Here is a 21,627-nt window from a genome sequence, read left to right on the forward strand (position 1 = left end):
CTCATTATAACATTAGGCATATTTATATCACATATTTTGTGGGAAGTTAGTCTGCAATAATTGCAAATATTTTCTTATACCAATAAATATTGCCCTATGAATAAAAAAGCTATGGACATTTTTTATAAGAGACACACTAGGATTTAATTCCTCTGTGTTTGATATTTGAGTCGCTTCAATTCTCCGAGTAACTACTAAAGTGAATACCCTTGTCCCCAGTTTTGTGTGTCTACACTCTGGTTTTCTGTGGATAGGTTGGAAATCAGAACTAGAAGAAGAGAGCCACTGGTGTGCAGGTGTATTACAGCAGTCTGTACTCTTTCCATCAACAGAAACCCACAGCTCAGGGGGTAATGTCAGCCCTCCCTCAACAGAGGCAAGATGACTACAAGCCTGAGAACCCCTGAGCTACGTAAGCATCACCCTGTCTCAACTCCCCATAGCAAAATAAACAAAATGAGAGAGAGCCACATTAAGATAGTCTTCCTAGCTTACAATGTTGTCATCCATTACGTCTCTGCCCATCTGAACAATGAAAGATGATGTGTGAGTACCATGACCTTTGCCTTTTAAGCTCAGTCACAAAGTACTCCCGTTCAAGCTTATCTACCTTTATAGCCAAGGTTCACCCTTCCTTACTGATTACTAATAGCTTTGAGATGCCTTTGGGTTTGACATTGTACCACAACAGGATTCATGACAGGTTTCAAAACCTAACTCTACCATTAAAGCTAGGTAATCCTGAACACCTTCACGTCTCCAAACTTCATTTTCTTCAGCTCTCAAAAGGTGGTTAATCATGCTGTAACCGCATGGGATTTTATGGGTAGCAAAGGACTTTAAACATTGCCTAGCTAATTCTATTTTTACAATTAAGGAAGCTTATTTTAAATTTACAACTTTATGAGGGAATACTGTAACATCTAAGTAAAAAGTTATAGTCACATAATATGTAAATAAAAATAAACAAAAATATATGCCTAGACACAACTTTAAATTATAAATAGTATAGAAAAGAAACAGGAAATGCAGATTTGGTGTGGGGGGTTCCTTTTGTCTATGTGTTGCTTTTATTGGTTAATGAATAAAGAAACTGGCTTGGCCTGACAGGGTAGAACAGATTTAGGCAGGGAATACTAAACTGAATGCTGGAGAAAGGAGGCTGAGTCAGGGAGATGCCATGGATCTACCGCTGGAGATAGAAGTGCTGAAACTTTGCTGGTAGGCCACGACCTTGTGGTGATACACAGATTAATGCAGATGGGTTAAATTAATATGTAAGAGTAAGCCAATGAGAATTTAGAGCTAATGGGCCAAGCAGTGTTTTAATTAATATAGTTTCTGTGTGATTCTTTTGGGTCAAAAATAGCCGGGCGGCCGGGAACGAACAAGCAGCTCTCCTCTGCGACACAGATTCATTCAGTGAACCTCAGGTACAAGTCTACTATAGGACAGGCACCTGGTATATAATAGGGAACAAAGAGATAAGCTCCCTGGAGGATTCCACCAAGGGAAAAGGTGATTTCAGAATAGTGTGCCAAGTGATCCACTTCAAGAGCTATTATAGACAATGTCTACTGAATATCGACAGGCTTTGGCCCACATGAAATGTGGGGTGGGTAAGTGTCCCTGAGATGATTTCAAGCTAAGACCTTTAGAGAGAAGTAGTGATTAGTTGAGTATAATACAGACTATGGAAAGGGCATGTCAAGAGGGAAGAGCACAGAGGAAAGGCTGCAAAACAAGAACATCCATTCTGCAGAACGACCATCATTTGGCCAAGATGTGAAAGGCTCAGTATAGAGGGACACAGGTAAAGAGTTCAGAAGGGAGGCAATCAGCCAGTGGTGGCTCCAAACCCCTCAGTGTGCTCATAGAGGCTCAATGCCTGGAGTCACAAAGAGCCACTAAAGAGCTTTAAGCTGAAGCACAGCTTTATAGTTGTTGTTTAGATCACTACAGGGATGGGGTGTGGCTCAGGACAGCTGCCTAGCATGCAGATGACAAAGAGCCACAGGAGAAACAATCAAACAAACAAAAATTGAAAGGTAGATATCAAATAACAGGGAAGCCTAAGGACTGGAAGCCTAAGGAAGAAAACTAAAATCATGCCCTGAACTGTATTACCCCAGCTATGGAACTGAGGAATGGGAACAGAGGTATGGGAAGGAAGCATTACAGTCAGTGAGTCATGACTGCTCTGGGCGCAAAGGTGCTCAGAGTGGCAGGAAAGTCAACCCATGCCCCAAGCTTCTGCACTTGGCTCCTACTGACCACACTATACCTCCTACTGACTGGTGGTCTCACCCCATATTCTAAATTAGCCCAAGAGTTCCTCTTGATACTTACCTTCTACTTCTAATCTGAACTAGTGGCAGATCCGGCTCTAAACAAACAGCCTTTCCTTTGTGATGATCAAATCTTGTAACTGATATAAATAGAAAATCCCTGATGGCCAGAGGACAGTAGACCATTTATAACCTCAAGCTGTGGGAGGGACATGTTGTGCGGGATGCAGTTAAGGCAGGCTGGTACCCTGTGCAGGACAGAGAAAAAGCATAGACTTTTTCTTCCTGTACTCTCACAACACTCAACGCAGAATTTGTGTGACCTAATCCTGGGAAATCTATAGAGACTTCTTACCACAAGCAGCCAGTTCTGTAGATATCTCTACAGCAGACACCATCAGATACTCTCACTCAGCTCACTCTGACCCTATCTGTAAAGACTCAGATCCCACAAGGCTGTCCCCGCCCATCATATACCAATTGCCTGCATATGATATATCCCATACTTCTACCCAAACAGCTATAAATCACAGCTGCCTTAAATGGAGAGAAAGTCACAGGAACAAGACAAGGTGGCTCTCCACTCTCTCCATACCTATTTAATACAGTATTTAAAGTCTTAGCTAGAGCTGTAAGACAGTTGAAGATCAAGGAGATACAAATTGGAAAAGAGGTCAAAAATCCTATTTGCAGATGTCGTGATAGGATATATAAGGAACCATAAAAAATTTCAGCAGGAAACTCTTACAGCTGATAAACACTTTTAATGAAACACTGGCTACAAAATGAGTAGCCCTACTATATGCGAATTACAAATGTACTGAGAAAAATATCAGGGAAACAACACCTTTCATAATAGCCTCAAAATAATATATATGATACCTTAGGGTAACTCTAACAAAGTAAGTGAAAAACTTGTATGATTAAAAAAAAAACCTGTAAGACACTGAAGAAATAAATTAAAGAAGATAACCAGAAGATAAAAAGATTTCCCATGCTCATGGATCAGTAGTATTAATATAAGAAAAATGTCCATCCTACCAAAAGCAATCACAGATTCAGTGCAATACCCATCAAAATTCCAACACAGTTCTTCACAGATTGTGAAAAGACAATTTTCAACTTCATATGGAGACACACACACACATGACCAAAAACAGGACAGCTAAAACACTGAAACAATATTTAACAATAAAGAACTGCTGGAGGTGTGGCCATCCTTGATTTCAAGCTGTACTGCAGAGATAGAGTAATCAAAACAGTGTGGTATTGGCATAAAAACAGATATGTCAATCAATGGAATTAAATTGGGAAAAAAACAGACATAAGTCAAGACAACTTATAGACACCTCATTTTTCTTTTAATAAAGAAGCCAGAAATACACACTAGGGGAAAAAAAAGACATTTTCAACAAATAGTGCTGGTCAGAATGGACAGTTTCATTTAGAAGAATGCAAGTAAATCCATATTATCACCACGCACAAAACTCAACTCCAAATGTATCAAGATCTCAACATAAAACCACATGCACCAAATCTGATAGGAAAGAAAATAAGCAAAATTATAGCCTCAAACTCACTGGCACAGAAAAAAAAAACTTTCCGGAACAGAACACCATTAGCATAGGGAATAAGATCAACAACTAATAGATGGGACCTAATGAGACAGATATGCTTCTGTACAGCAAAGGACACTGCCATTGGAACAAAGTGGCAGCCTACAGAATGGGAAGCTTTTTAAAAACTACATATTCGATACAGAGCTATTATGTAAAACATATAAAGAACTCAAAAAACTAGACACCAATAAAACAATCAACCCAATTATAAACGGAGGTACAGATCTAAACACAGTATTCTCAAAAGAGGAAATTCAAATGGCTGAGAAACATTGTGTTCAAACACTTAATGTTCAACATTCTTAGTGATCAGAGAAATACAAATCAAAACTACTTTGAGATTTCATCTTACATGCCTCAGAATTGCTAAGATCAAAAACACAAGTGACAGCTCAGGCTGCTGGGTGTGGATCAAGGGGAACAGTCATCCAACACTGGTGGAACTAAAATCTTGTCTAGCCATTATAGAAATCAGTATGGTGACAACTCAGGAGGGTGGCAAGTGATCTACCTCAAGACCTTTGGGGCATATCCCCAAAGATAGTTTAATCATACCATAAAGAGACTTGCTCAACCATGTTTATCACTGCTCTATTCTTAACAGTTAGAAATTGGAAACAACCTAGAAGTCCCTCAACAGAAGAATGGATAAAGAGAATGAGGTACATTTACCCAATGTAGAATTACTCAGTCATATAAAAAAGTGAAATCCATACATAGATAAATAAATGGAACTAGAAGAAAATCATCCTGAGTGAAGTAACCTAGACCCAGAAAGGCAAATATGATATGTATTTGCTTATATGTGGATATTAGCTGTTAAGTCAGTGATAACCAAGTTACAGTCCATGGAACCCCCAAAAGTTAGGTATAGAGTAAGGGAATAGGAAGGGCAGATTGATCTCCCAAAGAAAAATAAACAGGATAGTTACTGAGGATGGGGCAGTTGGAACTGGAGAATCAAGCAGAGAACGGTAAGGCAGAGGGGGACAAGGGAGGGAAAAGAGGGAGAGAGAGCTAAAATTCAGGGCCATTTCAAAGAGGTTTGGAAAACTAATATCATAGAAGCTTCATATATATATACACATGTGTGTGTACAATCTAAATGAAATCACCAAATAATGAGAAAGACAGAACCCCAACCAGCCATCTCTTGTCACCAAATAAGCCTTCAAATACCAGGATTGTGTTACATCTAATTGAATTGTTGGCCAAAGGGGCCCTATGGGAATCCCCAAACAATCCAGGCTGTAGCCTAGACTACAGGTCCATAAACTGACAACCAAGGCTCCATTGCTGAAGACAACCCTATACAACTTACTGAATATGGAGAAATCAAGCTAGTCCCTACCTAGAGCCTTCACCCCTAATGGCTATTGTTCTCCGCACTGGAAGGTACTCTGCACACTCCAAAGGAAAAACACAAACACCAGCCTACTCCAAGCCCTGTAACTATTGTGGTGTTCTGCCTACAGGATATGTTAGTGCACTGGTGGCATGAAGTTTGTGGGAGTAATGAACCCAAATCTGATTTGGCTCAAGGCCCAAACCACGGGTATGGAACCATACCCAACACTGCCTGGGTGGCCAAGAACCTCAGACCAGGGACCTAGGGTAAAACTAAACACTACTGTTCTAAAAAAAAATGAAAAGAGGAAGGAGGGAAGGAAGGAAGGAAGGAAGGAAGGAAGGAAGGAAGGAAGGAAGGAAGGATCTGGCTGGGAGGAGACATAGAGAGGAACTGGGATAGTAGAAAGAGGAGAAACTGTCATCCCAATATGTTATGTGAGGGAAAAAAATCTATTTTCAATGACAGGCAAAAATATAAAATAATTAAATAAAATAAATAAACTACAGTTGTCACTGCCCTTTGCCTGGGTTCCAGAAATTTGGTAGACTGTCTCACAAAAACCTGAAAAATGTTTACTTACCACTGTTCACTTCAAAGAATAATCCCCGGGCTACAGGTGAACAGGCATACGGCAGAGCTGCTCAGGGTGAGGTGAGGGAACAGGGCCAGAGCTGTGGAGTCTCTCTCTCCACACAGAGCACCCTCCAGCCAGCTCCACTGACCCAAAGTCGGGAGTCCTTCCAAACACTGGGATGCTACATTTCTGAAAGATTCTTTAAGTAGTCATGGCTAACTAAACCCTTGGCCACAGATTATAAACCTAACCCTCCGGCCCTTTCCCCTCTCTAGACATTAGGATGAGGCTTGAATTCTCCACCCTCAAATGACCCCTCCACTTGGTCCCAGCCTCATCCCGAAGTTGTAACACTGCCCCAGTCACCAGCCATTTCCTTGGAGGAAGAAAAAAAAAAGACTCTAACTTTGCAAAAAATTCCAAGGGCTTTTAAGTCTTTTGCCAGGAAAGTGGGACCAAAGCCAAATAGAGACTTCATGACAGCGTGACCTCAATAGCACCCGATCCCTCAGGAAGGGGCCATGGCTGCCGTTCTCTCTCCTGATCTTCTACTTTGAGAAAATCTCAGGATAGTGCCAGTGTAGCGCTTCACTGATCTAGTTTAACAAAGGCAGGATAGACCTCAAGGGCACATATTTACTCAAGTAAAAGTATACTAGTGTATGATTTTTAATAAATGACATTTTTTTATTTTATTTATTTATTTATTTATTTATTTATTTATTAAGGATTTCTGTCTCCTCCCCGCAACCGCTTCCCATTTCCCTCCCCCTCCCCCGATCAAGTCCCCCTCCCTCATCTGCTCTAAGAGCAATCAGGGTTCCCTGACCTGTGGGAAGTCCAAGGACCGCCCACCTCTATCCAGGTCTAGTAAGGTGAGCATCCAAACTGCCTAGGCTCCCACAAAGCCAGTACGTGCAGTAGGATATGAAAATGATTCTGTGCTGGGCTCAGGGATGTGCTGCAGAAGTTCCAGCCACTTGAAAGTAAGTGGAGACAAAATTATGAGTTCCAGGGCGGCTTTATTAATGTTCAAAAATCTCCTCATAGGACCACTAAATAAATAAACAAACAAATAAATAAAAAATGCCGAAATGATTCATTTGTAAATTAAGTCAGAGTTATGGCTCACTTTATGTCATATCAGCAGAAGCTCAGCTGATAAAACATTACATCCTTCTAGGTGTGTCTCAGAGGGAGTTTTCTGGAATATATTAGCATTTTAATCAGACTTACCTAAATTCATCCAGTCCCTCAGGGACCAGGATAGAAGAAAAGGGAAGAAGAAGAAGAAGAGGATTTTACTGTCTTCTAGAGCCTGGGCTGACTATGTCTTCCTCTGCATTCATATACCAGACAGAACTGCGGGCTCGGGAGTCCTTTGGTGAAGGAGCTTTAAAAGCAGCCCAGGTTTAGTCTTCTGCCTTAGACTGTTAAGTTACACCCTTAGCTATCATGGTGCCTGGGTCTCTATTCACACTAAACTACAAACTCAGTTTCCCTGGTCTCCCATTCACCACCCAGAGCATAGTGCAGGAGTTCTAGGGCTTTGTCGCTTTATGAGTCACACTGTCCATGATGAAGCCCTTCTTCCAGCTAAGACAAGCAGCTGAAGAACCCTAATACAGTCAATGCTGTAAAACTCAGTGCCAGCTTAAAGCAATATCCACTTATTAGCTCAGAGCAGCCCCAGTATTCACCAAATGAACTGTCAAATTTTGGAAATAGACAAAGTATTCCTCCATACAGAAAGAGGCTACTGCGTCCAAGAGACCAGCACTTAAGTTGACTCGAAGCATTCATAGCAGTGAGCAGCAGACTTGGTGTCACTGGACAAGGGAATCAAGATGTATGAAGGAATAGCTCTCGGCATATGATAGCCATGTAACTCACTGTGCCTCTGAGAGGCAGAAGTATGTAACAGTCATCATGTTTTGGCAAATCATCAATACCTATTTTATAATGTTTCCTGTTTAGTACATATCCTTTCATGTAAGGTAGTTTATGGCAAAAATGATCCCTTGATTTTATGGAAAATTGTTTGTTTGACTTAAGCAGACCAAGGGATAGAACTTGAGTACGAGGTTGAGTGTACTGGAAATGTGATGGGGGGCACAAAGAAAGAGACCACCGCCCCGGATGAAGTGTCTCAACAAGGCAAAACTGATCTTCAGGGGGGTGTGCTCAGAAGAGCATGCCCAAGGGCCAGCAAGAGCACTTGCTTCTTATTCTGACGCAGGTGGCGGTTGTCCTTTAGGCTTTGGCTGGGCTCTGACCTGACAGTCTTGTGATTGGCTAGTTTTATAAAAGTCAGGACAAAGGAAGGCAAGGGGGGGAGCAGGGGATCCACTCTATCCTTAGTGAAAGGTTGGGGGTTCAGGTCTCCCTTACTCACATGCTACTGTATGAGCAATTACATAGCTAACCGTTTAAAAACGACAAGTGAGCCACTGTACACAGCATGACCCTCAACAGAAAGGAGTGCAATAGGGCCACCTCAGTGAGCACTAAGGGCAGACAAGAAGGACTGAAGCTGGTGTCTGCAGTCAGTCCCCACAGGACGCATGGCCATTAGGTTAGTTACTCAAACACTGAACCATCTCTTTTCTTCACGGCCAAGATGCTCAACACTGGCATGGGGTAGTATGATGACTGAGACCCTTTGAATGTTCTTGGTCTCCTTGAAAAGACTTCCTAAATAGTCTCAGAAGGTGACTCATGGACTAAATACTGGAGCTGAAGAGGGGGACATGCCCTGAGTGTCAACATAAAGGTAATACAAACTGGGGTATGGACAGAAGCCTAAGTGACAAGAAGTCACACATCTGACAGAGTACGAGAAAGCCACACCTTGCAGAGTAAGGAGGTGACAGCAGGAAATGAGGAAGCACAAGCTGCCCAGGGCCTTTGTTACTCTTAATTTTTGTCAAGAAACTACAAAATTGATCCCCTGAGAGGGGGCCTGAGAAGCTTTTGGCTGCAAACGTGACCCACCAGCCATTCCTTAGAGCCAACTAAGGAGGAAATATTAAACCTTGCTATTATTTGGTTTAGCAGGTCAGACCTGCTCAGGGTAGCCAGAACTCTGAGGCAGGAAGGAATAACCAACTGACTTATGGCTGTCAGTTTACCTTTAGTTCTGTGAATTCCAGTCCTTGCTTCATCTTTAACCCTTCAGTGAGCTGCAAGCAGCATGTGGCTCCATATCTCTTACCAGACCAGAGTTGGTTCACTCCAATCTAGCCAGGGAAGGAAGCACTTGGGAAAGTGCATCAAAGAGCTGAGAGTTTCCACCATAATACCTGAAATCTGTCTCCTCATGAAGGTTTTAATTCCCTGTCTATGGAGTGTTACTAACCAATGATCCTGCCAATTGTCCCAGAAGAAACAGACATATTGGTATCCCTGTCTCACAGGGTGCAAAACAGAGATGGCTGCAGAAGGCCCTTTAATTCCCTTTCTTCCTGCCTAGACTCCCCTACCAACATCGAGTCCACTTGTGGTATCATGCCCTGGCAGCACAGGTCATTCTTTCAGAATTATGCCTAGCACGCTGTACACCAGTGGCCCTGGGAAGCCAGGTAGAGCCATAGATTCAGACACCACGTCAAAAGGTAGAGTCCACTTTTGCAGACAGCCCTGATGCCTCCATCACCAGCGGGCCATGACCCAGTGTGCAACATGACTTTAATCACGAAAGGAATTCCATGAACAACTTCCAGCTCTCAGGCAGCCATCTGATGTGCTGGAGGCAAAGAGAGTCACTTCACTGCGTCTGTGTCTGTATCATCCCCACAAGAACAAAGCAGACAGAAGGTGAATGATTGACCACCCTCTTCTCCCTGGTAGAAATCCTAACTTACTCTTCAGGATTAACAATGAAAAACTTCTATTGTTCAGAGGTTCCTCATTCTAAGTTAATAAAGCTGTCGCCGTGCTATCAGCCGACTCAACTTGGGAAGCATTTAATAATGACATTGTTTACAAATAACCAGGGAACCACAGAACTGGCTTGAATTTCACCAAAGAAAACCATGAAAATTAAAAAGAAAAACGCCTAAGAATTATAAGGGGAAATGGTAACACAACAAAATCTCTTAAAAATATACAATAAGAAAATATTGTTTCTGTAAGTTGTACTTAAATTTCATACATGTGTATATGGACATGGTGCATTGCATAGATACACTTATAATTAATAACGCATGTAAATTAATGCTGTACACAATAAAATGAAAAAATACAGCTCTTCCTTTTGTAGAAACTCAAACAACTTTTTAAATTCCTTGGCTTTATATTTGGGGTGTGTGTGTGTGTGTGTGTGTGTGTGTGTATGTGTGTGTGTGTGTGTGTCTTGGGGCAAGGTATCACAATGTTGCCCAATCTAGCCTGGAGCTAGAACTGCTCCTGCCCCAGCCTCCAGATTGCTGGGATTACAAATGTTTGATATCATATGTAACAAACACTCAGCTTTGTAACCAAAACCCTGCTCAATTCTGGGCACACCAGATTCTCATGGCATTTTTCATAGATTCTTTTGCACTTTGAATCATTCAGTGGACATGCTGTAAGTTCCAACTAATGGACCATAAACAGAAGTTACTTTCATTAGTTTTCTGATGTTATACAACAAACTTCCACCAATGTGTCAGATTAAAAGTATACTCATTTTCTTAGGTTACAGTTCCTCGAGTCGGAAGTCTAGGCCAGCTCAAACACACGCTGTGCTCAGGAGTCAAGATGTTGCCAAGCCTGGGCCCCCACCTGGAAGCTCTGGCGAAGCATCCTTACCATGTAGGCTCTTGGTAGAATACAGTTTTTGGGTTGGTTGGCTGGTTGGTTTTGGGTTTTGTTGTGCTTTGCTTTTTAAAGCTGTATATGGTCCCGCTCTCTTTGCAATTCTCTGCCCACTGGGTAGTCAGTATGCCATCTCACTCCCCACCGCTTAATGAAATTCCAGTCCTGATCGTCCTTCCAGTTCTCCTCACTTGCTCTTCTGCTATCAACAAAAGACAATACCTGACCTTTTGTTTGAGAATTTCATACATGTAAACAATGAGATACAATCATATGCCCCTTACATTCCTCATTTCTCACTTCTGGTTTTCCCAGTATCCTCCTAAAACTTCCACCTCCTGGCTTTTTGGTTGGTTCCTTTTTCCTTTTGATAATCCACTAAGTCTAATTACTGTTGCACATATGTGAACATGTATGTGCCCCTCCATTAGAAAAAGGGAAACCTACCATGCCACACCCTCAAGGAAGAGTGAGCCCCCAGTCACTCTCAACTACCCATAGCTTCTGGGTAAGGGGTGTCACCTGAAGATCATCTCCCCAGTCTATGATGGGATCTTTGTCTGGCTTGACTTTATTTAGGTCTTGTGCAAATCACCACAGTTCCTGAAAGTCTGTGAAAGCCATGGCCATGACACATCCTGAAGGCAGCATGCTTCCCCCTCCAGATCTTATAGTATTTAAGCTTCCCCTCTGTGATGTTTTCTAAGTCTTGGGAGCTGGAGTGGGAGAGTATACGATAAAGATGTCCCATTAAAGATGAGCACTCGGTCTCCTGGCACTTTGGCTAGTTAGACGTCTTAGCATTGACTGCAGCCCAGTACCAAAAGAAGTTTATCAGACCAAGGTGGAAAGGAACCCCAGTCTATGGGTAAAAACATAAACATTTAGAAGGCAATTCAATAACATCACCACTAAGTAAAACAACAATAGTAGGTCCCACTCTAGGACCTCTGACCTTTGCAGCCATGGATTTCAAGCAGGATTATATTGATGGGCATGAAACTGGCTCCTGTTGGAGCAGGCCTCCAATCTAATCAGAAGGCAGTTGGTTACATCATTGCAGTGTGCCACAGTTGCACCAGTGACACTTATTGCCTGGTAGATAGATATTATAGTTCAGCACTGGGGGAGACCATTATTTTCTTCCCCAGAAGACAGCATAGTACCTTCCAGAACTATGAAAGCAAGCTGGCATTGCCCTGTGATTTAAGAAGCTCATATAACCATATAGTCTTCTTCTTTCTGCATAAAGTAATCATATTTGGAATGACATCTTTTCTTATTGAAGACCATACCCACATAAAAGGAGAAGAGAACTCACACAAATCCCTGACATACAAAATATCCTTGCTTTCCCAATTTTCTCTTCCCTTGTCAACCATGTGACAAAGACAGCAGACTCCATTCAGAATCTCCCTGGTCCCTGGACCAGATAACAGAACATTAGGAAAAGGAATCTGATCAGCCAAGACTCACTGGCTTAATCAAGTCATCTAGATTAACACAATCAAACCAGGTAAAGTTTAGATTATAAAACCAGTACACTGAAAGTCAGGCCTGGAAGAACATTTTCTACAGTGATAAACAACTCATAGAACTGAGGAGAAAACCAAAATCATAAACCCATGAAGCTCTGTGGGGGAGGGGAGGCCAGAGGACACCTCTAATGTCATTCCTCAGGAGCCAGCCAGCCACCTTGCTATTTGAGTCAAGGTCTCTCACTGGGACCAGGTATTCTTGCTAACTATAAAGTTACCAGGAAGTCCCAGGGGCCTGCTTGTATCTACAGTCCCAGCACTGGCATTGCAAGCTTTTTCTTTTCCCCCATATGTGTGCTGGGAACCAAACTCGGGTTCTCATGCTTACACCACACAGTACTTTACTCACTGAACCACTTCCCAAGTCCTCTAACTAAGTTTTGAAAGCAATTTTATTGCCTGTTGGTGTATGAATATAAATGCTCTCTTCAGGCCTGTGTGTTTGAACACATGGTTTGAATGATACAGCCTTGCTGGAAGGAGTTTGTCATTGAGGGCAGGACTTTGATATTAAAAACCTCACATCATTCTTAATTTACTCTCTGCACTTGGGTTTGAAGAGTTGCGCTCTCAGCTCCCTGTTTCTGCTGCCACACCTGCCTCTTGCCCCTCCATGAAGGATTTTTATACTCCTAGAACTGTAAGTCAGAATTTCCTTCTTATATAACTTGCTTTGGTCATGGTATTTTATTCCAGCAACAGAAAAGTCACTAATACAAGATCAGTTATCCTAGAGACAGGAGTAATACAGGAAGAACTGTCAGCCTAGAGCCAGGAGCCACTAATACAGGACCCCTCACCCCAGAGTCAGAAGCAAATAATACAGGACCCGTCAGTCTAGAGCCAGGAGTCCTTAAAACAACCCCTACGTTTACATAAGCAGGGGAGGAAAATGGAAAATTACACATCTCTCACAGACACCAGACCCCTGCTACTGTCACTACAATAGATCAAGTATGAGGAAGAAGAAAAGAATTCTTCCCAAATTATGGGTTGATGGAGAGCAGTTACTGTAGGGGCTGGGCCTTTGCAGAGTTGACTAGCAGAACGACAGCAGGAACACAGCAGGAATAACTGCCATGACTCATTCTGTCCTTTCTTAGTAGACATGTTCACTGGGCACAGGCCATCTTGTATATGTTAAAGTGTGGGCAGCCAATGAGTTCTGTGTATTCAAAAGCATTGCACCTGATACTCGGGTATTTCTTGGCACTATAAAATTGCCATGACTACATGTCTTGGGGGAAAGTTTTCATTATAAGAAATATATCTCTATCTGTTCTGAACAATGAGATTTAAATGAGGACATTTAGAGCTAACATCCTAAGACCAAGAACGTTCTTCTTAAGTGTTGCATTCTTTTCCATGCTCTGCCCTCTTATGGCAGAGCTGACTGAACACCTAAAAGGATACAGAACAAGGCTGCACAGTTAAAAGAGCAAACAGGGGAGGGTGAGGGGCAGGTCAAGGCAGCCCACTCATTTCGTATCCACACAGTCACTGGACGATCTGATCTTAAATTCAGAATTAAGCTAGCCAGGTACCTATTTTGAACGCGAACATGCTTCTGAACCTCTACCTCCTCAGCCAGTTATAATTGTGCATATCTCTTTTTTAATATTTATTTATTATGTGTACAATATTCTGTCTGTGTGTAAGCCTGCAGGCCAGAGGAGGGCATCAGATGGTTGTGAGCCACTATATGGTTGCTGGGAATTGAACTCAGAAACTTTGGGAGATCAGGCAGTGCTCTTAACCTCTGAGCCATCTCTCCAGCCCCCCCACCCCCATGTGCATATCTCTTTACATTTCCTGAACTGCATTCTAAACAAAACCCTGAGTTCCTGAGCACCGGACTCAACCAGCAGCACTGAAGGGTGAGCAGAATGAAATCTGCTCTACAGGACCTAGTTTTCCCTCCCCTAATTTCGATGCCCCTTGCCTCACACAATAACTGTCTCCAAAACAGAGTATTTTTAGGTCAGGTCTTGCTGTCTCCAATAATATTGTAATTAATTTGTAAGGCGCTCAAAACTTTCCTAACTAGATTAAAACCAAAACACAGAAACAACATTAATGAATCACCATGAAGTAAAAGGTTTCCAAAAAAAAAAAAAAATAACTGAATCAGACTTCAGTCAGGAAGTGCCACAGCATCAAGCAAAATTATTTAGTTACTAGTTCCACATTCAATGTCAAGTGTATGGGTGAGGTGACCTCATTAACAAGCTATTGGAAAAAGGAAAGAAAAAGAAAAGACAAAAAGATGTTCAAGTCCCCCTCACCATGCGAGCACAGCACTCACACAAGCATTATGTCATCCAACCTTAGCATCTCCTGGAAGGTCTCTTTTATTTGGCTGCCCCTAAAATTAGTTCAGAGAAGGCTACATGTAGGTCAGGTACTGTCAAGTCCAGTTATAGAAGACGGATGGATTCTGTCCTAAAAACATGATCAATTTCTCACCCTACATTTTTACTCTGTGGAAGAAGGCAGAGATTAAGAGCTCATCTAAGAAACTGCTGACCAGCTAAGCACCCTATCAGGAGAATTCACTCATAATGCTTGGAATATAATTTTACAAAATAAACGGGGCCACAACAGCCTATTGACATACTCACCAAAAGGATAGAGGCATAGGAGCCCTGGGCTAAGCAATAAACCAAATTCATGCTTTCAACGCGACAGTGTGTTTACTGCATAAAGCAAGCAACTGAGAAAGTAAAATTTTAATATATAAAGTCAAAATGAGTATTTAATTAAGTACCTTAAGAAGTTTAATGTTTGCTAGATCAACAAACACATAAGCAGACTCACAGAAAATACTGTGTGGGAAATGAAAGCATGAATAAATGAAGTAAAACAGAAAGGCCCTGAGCGCCAATGGAATCAAGGTTGCTGAAGTGAAATATCCTAGTGTGACAATATGACTGTGTCAAGTCACACCCTGCCCAGATGAGGGTTATCATTAAAAGCAAAAAACCAGACGACACAGGTCAATGCAGGAACTGTGGTCCGAGCATCTGCCCAAAGAGCTCATACTATAGCCTCAATACAGCAGCATTGAAAGGTGGGGCGTGGGGGAGGAAGTGGATCACAGGAACACGGTCCTCATGAGTGGTTTAAAATTTTTCTCTCATAAGTTCATTCCCCCTCTTGAGAAACTGGAGGTGTCCTGGGAGAAAGATGGCTGTTAAAAGAGAGGCTGTCCTTTCATTTTGCTTCCCGATACACCCCTCTGCCCTCCTGATTTCCACCCCGAGTTAAGCATCACAAGCCCTCGGCAGATGCAGCCACATAATCCTGGATTTCCCAGCCTGCAGAATCAGGAGCCGAAATAAGTCTCTTTCTAAATTACTCCATACCTGGTATTGTTGCAACAACAGAAAGGAGAGTAAGGTAACATGTTTGTCTCGCGCAGATGACTATAAGAGAGCACCAAACTCTGGGAACTTGCACAGCATAGGTATTTATTTCACACAACTTGTGAGTTTAAACAAATCCAAGATCAGGAAACCAGCATGTGTTTGTCTAATGGAGACTGGTCTGAGGATGGTATCTTGTTGCTACACCATCACTGCGGCAGACTGGAATGGGGGCTCTCTCCAACCTAGAGGAGCAGTAATCCCATGCATGAGGGTGGCATGCTCAGACTTAATCACCTTCTAAGTCCCACCTCCTAATACTACCTTATTAGCAATTAATTTTCAACACATGAATTTGAAGTGGGGACAAATCAGACTGTGGCAATATCCTACCAAACTGACGAAAAAAAAAACAAAGTATATCTGGGTCCATGCAAAAGAAAATTATATAGTACTTAGAGACAGAACTGTCGCTCTAAACGTTGAATCAAATGCAATGTTAAGAAAACTATAACAAATTCTTTTATGCAGAACAGGCTGCTCTTCTTTGAAGTGTATCCTCCAAAAGTGTTTATGTTGCAAGTCTGGCTCATTAACTCAGAATGTGACCCGACATGAAAATAAGAACACTGCTCAGAGGGTCCTACTGGAGTGAGTGTGCTCCTAATCCAGCCTGGCTGGTACCCTTATAAAACAGAAACTTGAGCACAAACACAGACAGTCGTACCATGTGCACACCAAGACAAGATCGAGGCAATGCATCTACAAGTTAAAGACAACCGGACTGTCAACAGAGCCCCAGAAGTTGGAAATGAGGCCAGGTACAGTGCTTGCCTGGTGCTGTCAGAGGGGGCATGGCCTTCCTGCCGCACTGTCCTCAGACCTCAGCATCCAGGTGATTCAGGTCATTCCCATTGTTTAGGTCGCTCAGTGTGTGGTGTCTTGTTACGTAAAACCTAGCAAATTAGCACCATGGTCTAAACCAGTTTACCCTGTAAGACTTTCTTGCGATGACGTACAGAATGAAGTATGCACAGATACCATGTATGTACCACATCAAACACATGAACATGAGGTGAAGGAAAAGAAGTAAGGAGCTGTGTCATGTTAACAAGAACCAAAGCTATCTTTACACAGACTGCTGCAAATTCGAACAAGGTTTTAAACACTGACATTACTGTTCATAAAAATAAAACCTCAATATAAATAAAACTCACTGAAGGCAGGATAATACTGTCCATTCATCCTTTTTCTTATAATAAAAATTATTTATTTTAATTACATAGTAACTATCGACAACAGGGAGAAATAATCAATTCGGATATGAGAACTAACCCATCAGGAATCCCAAACCAGTGGTACTGAGGCTGAAGGTATATTATTTTATTAACAAAGTCCCACCTGGCCCTGGATAACATAAACAAGAAGCTCAGTCCCATAGAAAGGTGACATGCCACCTTCCACTGACCAGCATGGCAGCCCTCAACAGCTGCAGCTCTGGCCTGACCCTTCCTCTTAGCTAAGGTAGGATGGGGAGGGGGGTTAAGGGCTGCTAAGGCAGGGCATGACCGCTTCCCTCTGAGCACGCAGACACCAACCCTGGCTTTACACACCCTCTGCCATGCACATCCAGGCACAGGAGAGTAACCTTTACCTCACATTTTTAAAGACTACGCTCCAGGAAGACTATGTGTTGCTTCACCTTTTAAACAAAAGGCTTTTTTCCAGAGAGGAAGAAAATGACAGTGACTGTGCATCTGGGCTCAAGGGGGTAAGCAGCAAGTTCACCCCTAGGAGAACTCGCCCAGGCCTGGAGAGAGGCTTCCATTTCAGAGCTGCACAGAACCTCGGCAGTAACTGGAATGAGTCAGGTGGTAACCAAAGCTTCAAGATTTGGTGTCTATTACCAAATCTACAACTTCTAGCTCCAGCTGTTTCCTGGTGTTTCATTATTACCAGTGGAGGGTATGGCATCTGACACTAACGAAATTATCCTTAATAAAGTTAACAGCTATCGCTTATTAAGAAATTTCTATGTATACTCTACAAATTCATTTTTCCATAAATCCCTGATGCTAGTCTCATTTTTAACAAGGGGAAATTCAAAAACTAGCTTGCTTAAATTCAGAGATAGTAGAAGGGGGATAAAAATCTTAGCTTTTTCTTCCCCAAAGCCAAAGCTTCTAAATGCCTAGCAGTCAAAAAAGCATTTGATGTTGGTAAAATCAGTGCTTCTGTCTAATTTTTTCAAAAAAAAATGTTGTTGATGATATCAAGGACGTTCTAGCACAGACTGGCTCTGTAAAACTAAAAATTTGTCAGAAGTCAACAATGTAATTGATTTTACATCTCTGGTAGGGAGGTTACAGACAATTCTAATGGGAAAACCAAAAAATAATATCGTTAGAAACCCTTTCCTAAGAAGGCTTTTTCCTGCGTCTCTAAGTTGTCAGAACTAATTAGATGAAGGCGAAGTCAGTGGTGACAGCGGCGATGCTTATGGCTGAACTTCACCTGCCATCTGTGTCTCAAACTTAAGGAATGCAGCCCCCACCTTTTCTCTGTGCTGTTTTCCATTCCCGCTGCTGGGGAACTCAAGAATAGAGACGTTACAGAAACCGCAGTATCAAAGCTATCTTACGATAAGGACCGTAAAGGCTAGATTATGCAAACGTATTCAATGGTTTATCGATAAAGTCTTTTGTTGCCAAATATGTCTTAAAATTGAACTGGTTCCAAATGAATAAAACTATTGTAATTTCGCGCATTATGTAAGAAATGGGTCACATCATCAAATATTTATGGTATATTTTCTCTTTGTAAAATCCTTCAGATAGTCCCAATGAGATTTCAATTACGAGGTTCTGGATTAAATGTATTTAATCACATCTTATTCACCCCACGCAGAAAATCTGGTACATCTAGCGAACGATTGGCTAAAAATAAACAGACTGATTTTCAAGTTTTTAACAACGGAGTTATGGCTTGGCAGTCAAATCCGTGGGGAAACTTGAAAGCCACGCACCCACTGATCAAGTCGTGGCCTCAGATGAGCTTCACCGAGGAGTTCTCCAGGGAAAAAGTTAATGCATGCAAGCTCCTTGAAGGAGCCACAGCCTCCCATGCTGGGAGCCTGGGGAGGCCTGGGAAGGAGGGGTTGGGGAAGGCCCGGAGCGCAGGGCGCAGAGCCCAGAGCGCAAAGCGCGGGCACCGCCGCAGCCTGGACCGCGAACACCACTCCAGCCAGGACATCTCAGGACAGTGGGGCACACCGCACCGCAAGGTCACCGCAACAGGGCGACTTTATATAATCTCCCGCCGCGCCGCTAGGCACCTGCGCGGCACCCTCCGTGCGGCGCCCGAGAGCTGCCCTGCGGGGACCGACCGCCTGGGAACCCGGGTGGGGAGCCGGGACGGCGGGGATCCGGAACGGTGATGCCATGGACAAGGAGCTGGGGACTGAGAGTCTGGGTGGCAGAGATGGTGGGGACTTGGAGCGGGAAGAGGAGGCAGGGATGCGGCGGTCAGGGAGCAGAGTCGGGGAGCGGAATCACGGAACGGAACCGCGGCGTAGCGCCCCGCGGGGACCGACTCCGGTCAGGGAGGGCTAAGAGGAGCTGCCTGGCCGTCCGCGGGGCCACCCCGCCCCCCGCACACCTGCACGCGCCCTACCTGAGTGGCTTTGTGGAACTGCTTCTTCAACCCTGCCACCGACATGATGGGATGCGGGAGGCGGCGCGGTGAGCGGCTACGGGCGCGGAGATGTGGCGGGGGTCGCCGGGCCGCCGCTGGTCCTGCGGCCGCGGGAGCTACTGGCGCGGGGGCGCGGCGCGGGACGCGGGCTTGTGCGGAGAGACACCCTGACGTCAGGGCGGGTGATGCGGCCTCTTAAAGGGGACGCGGGAAGCCCCGCCCCGGGCGACGGCGGGAGGCAGGTGAGCTCTAGGAACCCTGCGACTGTGTTGGGGCCCGGGTGCCCTATAGAATGAGAAGCCTGGGGCGATCGTCAGCCTTAGGGGTCGTCCGTGACCCTGGCATATTGATCACCGCACATGAGCAATCCTGACTCAGGTGACCCAGCCTCCAGGTAGCCGCAGTGGCGCTGCCTGCACACTGCCCTTGCCCTTTGAGCCTGGCCTCCCTGCAGCTCAAAAGCTGGGTGGCGGCCTATCTGGATCATGAATAAGTCATTGCTCATTTCATGCCCTGCCTCCTTGCTTGGTTAGCCACATAAAACCTTTCCCTGTTTTGGTTTCAATATCCCTTAAGTTTGTATCACCTTAGGGAAATCCATCAAGCTATTAACACCACCTCCATTCCCCCCACACACCCTGCCTTCTGTCTAGAATAACTTAACTACTTAAAAAGAAGCCCCTACAGCTTGAATGGAACAAAGTTGAAGTGAGTTATTACTACTGTAATAGCATTTAATCTTCTATTTACAAAAGCAAAAAAGTTGAATGTGAGCTTGGCACTCAAACAATTATTGTAAAGATTTGGGGGTTTTCATTCTAACATTCTTATATAATGAGGAAAGAAAGGCAAGGAAGTAAGTTATACAAAAACCACATATGGGCAAAGAGTGGAATTGGGTGAAGGGCACAGAGCAGCACCAGGTGTCGTCCCTGCTCTCCTTTGTCAAGTTTTTCCTGTACTGAAGAGCTTTTGGGAGAGAACATAAATATTGGCCAAGCCTGCACATGTAGATCAAAGCGATGAGCAAGAGAGGCCAGAGTGACAGACGCCAAGAAAAGAGTCATTATCAGGATGTATAGAGTCAACATGGCAAGGATTGGGTTCCTAGAAATACAGTTTTGCTGTTCCCAGTCCCCTACTACCTGGTGTACGGGAAGCATGCACACCCGTAGCCACTGCAGCTTGAGTGAGGATGATTGAAGGGCTAGTGCAAGGGGATGCTGGACCTGGCCTGGGTACCAGCCATCCGTCCTCCTGTGAACCACAGTACAACGAACACTGGAGCAGTGAGCAGTGAGAAGCCCATGGCCCCCTCCTCCAGTCTGCAAGCGCCAACCCAAGGGAAGAAGCAGAGCAACAGATCTGTAGCCCCCTGCTTGATACTGCTCACATGTCTTCTGATCTGTGTGATGCAGGGACAACATTGGTTACTGGATTAAGACAGAAAGGACATATTACTTCTTGGAAAAGAATTCAGCTTTTGGTACAAGGGCCACAGGCTCTGTTCCCTCTGCCACAATTTTATGACTTGGTCTGTCCACCATGATCCAGAGTGAGGATAAGGTAGGCCAAAAACTAATGCTCGGTTTGTATTCTGATGGTGAGAAATAAATCTTAGTAAATTTAATCCATGGAGGTTTAAGTTATTAAGTGTAAACCTTTTCTCTGTTTTTATTAGTTTTAATTTTTTTCATCATACCTATAATGGGAAAAGCATTTCACAGTCATTTTTACTACTTGGTTCCCTGTATAACAATGGAGAACATTTTTAGAGAGTGGACCTGGGCCAATGTTGCCAAGAGACAGAGCAATTGTTCTGCAAAGTAAAGTGTCTGCAATTCACGACTTTGGTCTCCAATATGAAAGAAGTCAAATGGGACCTGAAGAGGCTCCTCAGAACTTTTGAGCAAAGCCGATCTCCACCTTTCCCTTGTTCTGTATCTCCTTTCTTTGAAAGCTTACACTGCTGAACATCAGAGAAACTACTGTGAGTTCTCCTGAGGAACGTGAAGCTCTTTGAATCTACTGGTATCACCTACATCTTGTTGAAATCAGCGATTCCATGTAAGCCACGATTGGTGCTTATGAAAAACTGGAAGAGAGGTATTGACAATATCTGTTTGGAAGGTATCTTAGAGAGAGGTGTTAGAAGATGGTATAGAAAGATGTCAAGAAACACAACCTGGGCATTGAACCTCAAGGTCAGTGGTTCTCAACCTTCCTAATGCTGTGACCCTTTAGGGCAATTCTTCATGTTGTAGTAACCCCCACCCATAAAAGTATTTTTGTTTCTATTTCATAACTGCAGTTTTGCCACTATGATGAATTATAATTTCAATATCTGTGTTTTCTGATGGACTAGACAACCCCTGTGGAAGGGTCATTTGACATGCAGAGGG

At 43.5% G+C, this 21,627-nt stretch overlaps 1 protein-coding gene across 1 annotated transcript in view; it reads right to left on the reverse strand.

The window, feature by feature from the left end:
• Sh3gl2 (SH3 domain containing GRB2 like 2, endophilin A1) overlaps positions 1 to 19,586 on the reverse strand; it is a 170,197-nt gene extending 150,611 nt beyond the window's left edge. Inside the window, exon 1 of the mRNA XM_041652677.1 lies at positions 19,205 to 19,586. Within this exon, the coding sequence (XP_041508611.1) occupies positions 19,205 to 19,249 (45 nt within the window). The 5' untranslated portion in view covers positions 19,250 to 19,586. The remainder of the gene's footprint in view (positions 1 to 19,204) is intronic.
• Between the last annotated feature and the right edge of the window lie 2,041 nt (positions 19,587 to 21,627).

This window comes from Microtus oregoni, unplaced genomic scaffold, assembly GCF_018167655.1.
Source record: "Microtus oregoni isolate MIOR12 unplaced genomic scaffold, Mior012 000005F_ref0000423, whole genome shotgun sequence".
In the NCBI taxonomy this organism is placed as follows: domain Eukaryota; kingdom Metazoa; phylum Chordata; class Mammalia; order Rodentia; family Cricetidae; genus Microtus; species Microtus oregoni.